This window comes from Sapajus apella, unplaced genomic scaffold (assembly GCF_009761245.1).
Source record: "Sapajus apella isolate SASKATOON/1434 unplaced genomic scaffold, GSC_monkey_1.0 scaffold4, whole genome shotgun sequence".
NCBI classification, from domain to species: Eukaryota; Metazoa; Chordata; class Mammalia; order Primates; family Cebidae; genus Sapajus; species Sapajus apella.
Genome location: NW_022436944.1, coordinates 1,088,584 through 1,095,719, shown reverse-complemented (window position 1 = coordinate 1,095,719; position 7,136 = coordinate 1,088,584). Strand labels below are relative to the sequence as shown.

Sequence of the window (7,136 nt, the reverse complement as noted above, 5' to 3'; positions counted from 1 at the left end):
AGATACCTATAATGAACTTTACTTGTATGCTATTTCACTACTTGGTTATATTTTCATTATAAAAAGAATTTTAGTCTAGTTCCTTGGCCTATTTCTCCGGGATTAGAATTTTTGTCTCTACATTATAAATTTTCTTTAAAAAAAAATTACTGTACTCTGGCCAGGCGTGGTGGCTCACACCTGTAGTCCCAGCACTTTTGGAGGCTGAGGCAGATGGATCATGAGGTCAGGAGATCGAGACCATCCTGGCCAATATGGTGAAATCCCATCTCTACTAAAAATACAAAAATTAGCTGGGCATGGTGGTACATACCTGTAGTCCCAGCTACTTGAGAGGCTGAGGCAGGAGAATTGCTTGAACCAGGGAAACAGGTTGCAGTGAGCTGAGATCGTGCCACTGCACTCCAGCCTGGGCGATATAGCAAGACTCTGTCTCAAAAAAAAAAAAAAAATTAACCATACTCAGTTTCTCATAGTGCACAGCTATACAAAATTTAATACAGCCATTATCTTTTACACATTTGAGAAAAGTAACTTGTTTTAATTTATGAAAGAAAACAAATAGGCTATAGAATATTAATCTCTGTGAAAGTAATAAGACAAATGTATGAAAATTATTTTAGAGCTTCTTTATCATGGCTGTTGACCTACTGGAACAAGAGCATAACCTGCATTAGATGAGTGGTCATAAGATTCTCCATAAGTTGATGTCCAATAATAATGCTTCTTAAGGCCATTGGAGACTTCTGCAAGATATACGTGTCCATCTACCACAAATGGCTCCACATCTGTATTGTCTGGTTTTAGACGACCCATTTGAATTAAATGTGAATATGCCTAGGATTTTTAAGAAAAGAAAAACTATATCATTGAGAAAAAATGTATTCAATTTACAGTCCTAAAAGAAATTTAAATATTTAAATTAGCCATGCTAATTTGTAGTTTAAAACAAAATATTCTGAATTACATTGCTGAATTTTAATATTTTCCAGGTATTGTAGGTAGATTTTTATTCATTTAATTACACACAATGAAATTATAATGTTGCAAAACTTATTTCTAAGTTTTAATGTATTAGACATGTTTCTGTCATTTTGTATTCCTAGAGTTAATTTTCTGTACTGCCAGTTTTGTGGACCAAAGCTCCTATGGTCAAAATTTTCAAGTCCCTCATATGTTCTTAAATTGGAATAGGTAGGGGGCTGGGTAGGACAGCTATTGTATACCTTCCCAAAAATCTGCTGATAGCTGGTTACCCATTCCTTAGAAAAATAAAGGGAATCCCAGATTTGGACATACAATTATATAGAGTTCATGATCCCCCTGAATCTAATCTGCAGATTTAGGCTAAGAGAGACAATTCCATAGTATTAGATGCTAGCCTATTAATTATTTCTTCATTGTAGAATTTTCTTTACACATTTTTTTATTTGTTTGTTTTGTTTTTTGTTTTTTTGAGAGAGAGTCTCACTCTTGTCACCCAAGCTGGAGTTCAATGGCTCACCACAACCTCTGCCTCCCGGGTTCAAGTAATTCTCCTGCCTCAGCCTCCCGAGTAGCTGGGATTGCAGGTGCACACCACCACATCCAGCTAATTTTTGTATTTTTAGTAGATGAGGTTTCATCATGTTGGCCAGGATGGTCTTTGTCTCTTGACTTCGTAATCTGCCCACCTCGGCCTCCCAAAGTGCTGGGATTAGAGGCATGAGCCATAATCCTTAGTATCTATGTAACAGTGTCACACAAACATGTTGAACTGTCAGTAAGGCTGTCATTATAGAGAAAGGTGGAAATTTAGACATTAAAATATTTAAAAGTCAAATTTGCTTTCTGCTTTAGCTTGTCATTCATCATTAGTTCCAGTTCCAAACTCAACTTATTCAGCTCTGGTGTGTAGAATCTAAAGGATTATGGATGTTTTTCTAAAATTAAGTAAGGGTTGGTTTTTTTTGGGGAGGGATGTGACAATACTGTATGTTTTATTACTCATTTTAGTGGTGGAATTTTGGTTAGTCCTTTTGCAAATTTTGAGAATTTTAACATCTACTTTTTCCCTTATTCTTTCCAAATTGTTACCATGATTTCTGTTTTGAAAATACTATCAAAGGCTATCTGTATTTATGTGAGCAATATGCCACATATTTTGATAGCTTGTACTATATCTCTCCAGTTCCATATTTTGGTATAATTGTTAGGGAGCAGATCAGAAATTTTGCTACATCAAATCAGTAATTATGATTTTTTTTAACCTTAGAGGAATTAGAACTATGTCATTCAGTGATGTGTAATACTAATATATGGTATTTGATATCTTTTGATATGTCAACCACCAAACTCTCTAGTAGCTAATTTTTAGGACTTATGTTAACTATCAAAACTGCAGTGTCTCACTGTGTAACCATTTCTCAGGCACCTGTAAATACTATCTGATGTTAAGAGAGATAACCCAGAAAAAGCCTTCAGTGAAGGAAAAAACTTAAAACTTACTACACACGTTGCCTCATCAAATTTGTTTCCCCAAATGTAGATATGAGAGAATGTGAGATTTGTTTTCATTGATTGTGAAAGTGCAACAAGTCCTTCTCCCTTTATGTTGTTGCTGACTACTGACAACCTGAAACCAATAGTTCCACAAAGAAAGAATGCAAAAATTAGCAACAGTATTTATTACATTTTCTTGTGTAGTCTTAGCATTATTCTTCAGTATATTTTAATGTAGTGGTAAAAATACTGACCATTTAATTCCTAAAATCCAAGAAACTTAGTTTTCTAATTAGATCCTTAAGGTACCTGGTAGAGGTAACTATATTTTGAAAGTCTTTTGTTTTATATTATTACGTAAGTGTTTGGGTGGACACCAGATATATTTTTCTGCATAAATCCATCCAAGTATTTTATTCTTTAGTTCATTCTTATTTTTAAAAGTCTGATCATATTGAATGCTTCTGATTTTTCTATTAGAATTGAGGATAAATAACATAAGCAATACAAATTTTCTCATTAATTTGAAGGAATTGTTAATAGAATCAGTCTAATTGTAAAAAACATTACGTTTGAAAAATTGAAATGTTTACTGTAACTTAATACTATGTCAGTTTAGAAGCTCAGTTTTCATATTTCATGATAATCTTAAAGGTTTGAGGTTAGAATTTAAGAATTTGCTCTTTGTTATTTTGATTAAATATAAAACCATACTAACGCTTTAAGATTCCTGTTGTGTGAAGTAAGAGCTTCACTGAGATAGTTGGCACCTGCATCTTCTATTCTGTTAAAGGAAAGATCTATTACTTCCAGGGTAGTGTTGCTTTTCAGTACATCAGCCACATACACCATTCCATCATGAGTTATTTTATTGCTGGGAAAGAAAAAATAGTTATATTTGAAAATAGAGTGTTTTTATTCATATGATAAGATGCTTGAAAACTTAAACAGCACTTTTTTAGTAAAGGTTTATTTTAGTCACTTGATTTCCAAGCAAGTTAATGAAAATTCACCATAAAATGCTGCTTTCATTCTTGTTTACACAACTAAATTGCTCTTCATGTTACAAAAAGATAACAGTATAACGTAAATAAATATTAAGGCCTAGGACAAAAGGTTGACAAATGGTTGCAGTTTCTAATCATTGGAAATAATGTCTAACAGAGTATCCCAAGTACTATGAATATTTATATAAATTAGTCCCATGATTTAACTTTGAATTATTAATGTGTAAATTATCACTTACCAGCTGACATCAAGGTAGCGCAGACTACTGTTCAGATACAGTGCATCACATAACTGTTGTATACCACTGTTTTTCATATCATGCTTACACATGTGTAGTGCAACAAGACAGTGATTTTCTTTTAACATGCAGCCTACATGGACTGTGGACTCCTCCTAAAAATGGATAAAGTCTTATTTCTAAAATATAATTTTGAAGTAGTACATGTTTATTTCAAACATATGCTGTTATTTAAATTAGCTTTTTAAAAAGGTTATATTGGTTAAAACTGAATTTGTTTGGTCTATTTTAAAAATATCTTTGCCACAAATGATATCTTCTACCTTCTCAGAAATAGTATCTGGCACTTGTAAAATATAGTGACTAAGTGATGTAAAAGAGGCTTGTTAATTTGGTTTTTTTTTTTTTTTAAATAGTCATTTCAAAAGAAAAAAAAAACAATTGGTCCCATCATGTATAGAGCATGTAATCCATCTTTCGAGTCTCTAAACATTTTTTGTACCTTCCATATGTTCTTGAACTTAGTTCTTGATCTCTACTCTTGATGGTTTTCAGACAAAATACAAAGACATTTCTCAATCTTGGTTTTATATATTAAGTTTTATCACACTCATTAACCCTGTGATATATCCGATTCTTCCCTTTTATAATCATCTCAAATTCCTAAGAGGTTTTACTCTTGTTTTCTGATCATCAGAAGACTATTTTTTAAAGTTCCATAATCTAGCCACTTCTAGGCAAAAGATATGTAGCATCAATGAAGATTTGAATACCAGGCATTTTAAGTTTTTAACAAAATCAGAGCATATTTTCAAATGAATGGCCCAAAGTATTTTGTGATAAGAAGTGCTCTTGCATGATTGCTGTATAATGTAATAAGTTTTTTAGTCACTGGAAATGCTGATAACATAGCTAACTATATATATGTTCTTGCTATATATAAAACTACTTTGAAAAAAACTTTAAATGAAACCACGTAGCAATAGCAGAAAGTACACGAGCTTTATAAAAATTAAATCTGTCAGATACCAGCTTTACATTTTACTGGCTATATGGCTTTGGGCAAATATTTTCATCTTGCTGAGTCTCAGTTTCTATTTTAGTAAAGTAGTTGAAATTATGCTTCCCTCACACATATAAGTTAACAAAAAGTATCTAGAACAAAATAAGTCTTCCATAAACTGACTACAAAGCATTTATTATTGTTCAATATTCTATAATTCTGTATTTGCTGAAATTGCTTTGACACTGAAAAGATATAACCAAAGGAATGCTATGTAGGACAGGATCTTTAAAAATGCAAACCAACCACTTAGTGGGGGTTCCACTATTGCTCTGCGTATTGCCAGGCTCAGAGGACAAACCCAGTATGTTTTTGTGTTTGGGTCTTGTTTGCAGTTTTAGGCTGCAAAGCTTGAAAGCTGGACTATCCTAACTAAAGGAGGAATTATGTCAGAAATAGTAAAGGGTTTTAGTCCCATTCACTGAGTTTGTGACTTGATTTGTCTAGAGTGGAACCTGGAATCAGTATTTTTCAAGCTCCACAGATAATGCCCATGAGCATTAAAGGTGAAGTCCTATATCTTAACAGCTGTTTGTTATCCCATTCCTCCATGGTAATAAAACAGTAATACCCCCCACCTTTTTTTTTTTTTTTTTTTGAGACAAGACAGTTTCGCTCTTGTTGCCCAGGCTGGAGTGCAATGGCGTAATCTCGACTCACTGCAACCTCCGCCCCCAGGGTTCAAGCAATTCTCCTGCCTCAGCCTCCTGAGTAGCTGGGATTACAGGTTCCTGCCACCACTCCCGTCTAATTTCTGTATTTTTAGTAGAGACAGGGTTTCACCATGTTGGTCAGGCTGGTCTCGAACTCCCAACAGGTGATCCACCCGCCTCAAGCCTCCCAAAGTGCTGGGATTACAGGCATGAGCCACAGCACCCAGCCAAAACAGTAATACCCTTAAATGGAATAGATTTGCAGGTTTGTATTGGAACAGCAAAGTAGGAAAGCACAAGAGAATCCTACTCCGCAACTATTGAAGAGCAGAATAGTACCCTTGGGGATAGAGAAGGTAGTGGCTGTCCTGGAGAACAAAACAGGCTAGAGCCTAGCTGGCTGTCAGAAGCGCCAGGCTGAGAGCAACAAGGGTGCTTTTAATAATAAGCATCCTCAGGTGGATTTAGGAATGACACTACTCAACATATTTTAAAAAGAGATCATGCTTATGATGTGATCTGTATGTAAATATATTCCCACAGAGATAAAATCAGAAATTTTTTATTTAGCCTTCAAATCTGTCATGTCCTCAATCTGAGAACCTCCCTACCACACTAAACCTCCCCTTTGATTTCAATTACCCTCCTTATGTCCCCATGGCACCCTGAGCATTTCACTCTCCAGACTTGTTGAGCTCCCTCCACCTAGACAGAAAACTCATTGAAGACAAGTGCTATGTAATTTATTTGACTTTAATACCACTAGCATTGTGTCTGGCTTAAGGTTGTATTCATGAATGAATCATAAGTGAAGCAATTTACTGCATGGGTACTTTGAGCTGTATTTTGCTAGTCTGTTAAGTATTTTTTAAAAAGGAATCTATTTGAAGATTCTGAGGATCTTGTTGAACAGATTGGATTTATGTACATGAAACAACATGATGTAAAACCACAAAAATTCTGGTACCAAAAAGTGCAGAGATAAAGGGAGAGATCTATGTAGGAAAGAATGCAAAATACACTTCTGTATATGAGAATACTACTTATAAAATACTGTTAATTCTCAGTTATTCATGCTAAGGAGGAACAGTGAGGTGGATACTTTTAAATTATCTAAAGTGCTTTCGTCATTTAAAAAATTCAAAGTTTGGTTGGGCATGATAGCTCATGCCTGTAATCCTAGCACTTTGGGAGATCAAGGCAGGCAGTTAACTTGAGCTCAGGAGTTCAAGACCAGCCTGGGCAACATGACAAAACCCTGTCTCTGCCAAAAATACAAAAAAATTACCTGGGCATTGTGGTGCATACCTGTGGTCCCAGCTACTCAGGAGGCTGAGGTGGGAGGATCACTTGAGGCTCACTAGGAGGCAGAGGCTGCCGTGAGCCAAGATTATGCCACTGCACTCCAGCCTGGGTAAGAGTGAGAGACCTCATCTCAAAAAAAAAGTTCAAAGTTAAAACATTGAATTTTACTTATTTATTTATTGAGATGGAGATGAAGTCTCACTCTGTCACCCAGGCTGGAGTGCAGTGGTGTGATCTTGGCTCACTGCAACCTCTGCTTCCTCGGTTCAAGCGATTTTTGTGCCTCAGCCACCAGAGTAGCTGGGATTACAGGCGCCTGCCACCATGCCAGCTAATTTTTATATTTTTAGTAGAGAGGGGGTTTTGCCATGTTGGCCAGGCTGGTCTC

General features: G+C 35.4%; 1 protein-coding gene across 1 annotated transcript in view; it reads right to left on the bottom strand.

Moving 5' to 3' along the window:
* Nucleotides 1-472: 472 nt before the first annotated feature.
* LRRC34 (leucine rich repeat containing 34) overlaps nucleotides 473-7,136 on the bottom strand; it is a 19,700-nt gene continuing 13,036 nt past the window's right edge. The window contains 4 exon segments of the mRNA XM_032260907.1: nucleotides 473-837; nucleotides 2,488-2,614; nucleotides 3,200-3,355; nucleotides 3,728-3,882. Of these exon segments, the coding sequence (XP_032116798.1) occupies nucleotides 634-837; nucleotides 2,488-2,614; nucleotides 3,200-3,355; nucleotides 3,728-3,882 (642 nt within the window). The 3' untranslated portion in view covers nucleotides 473-633.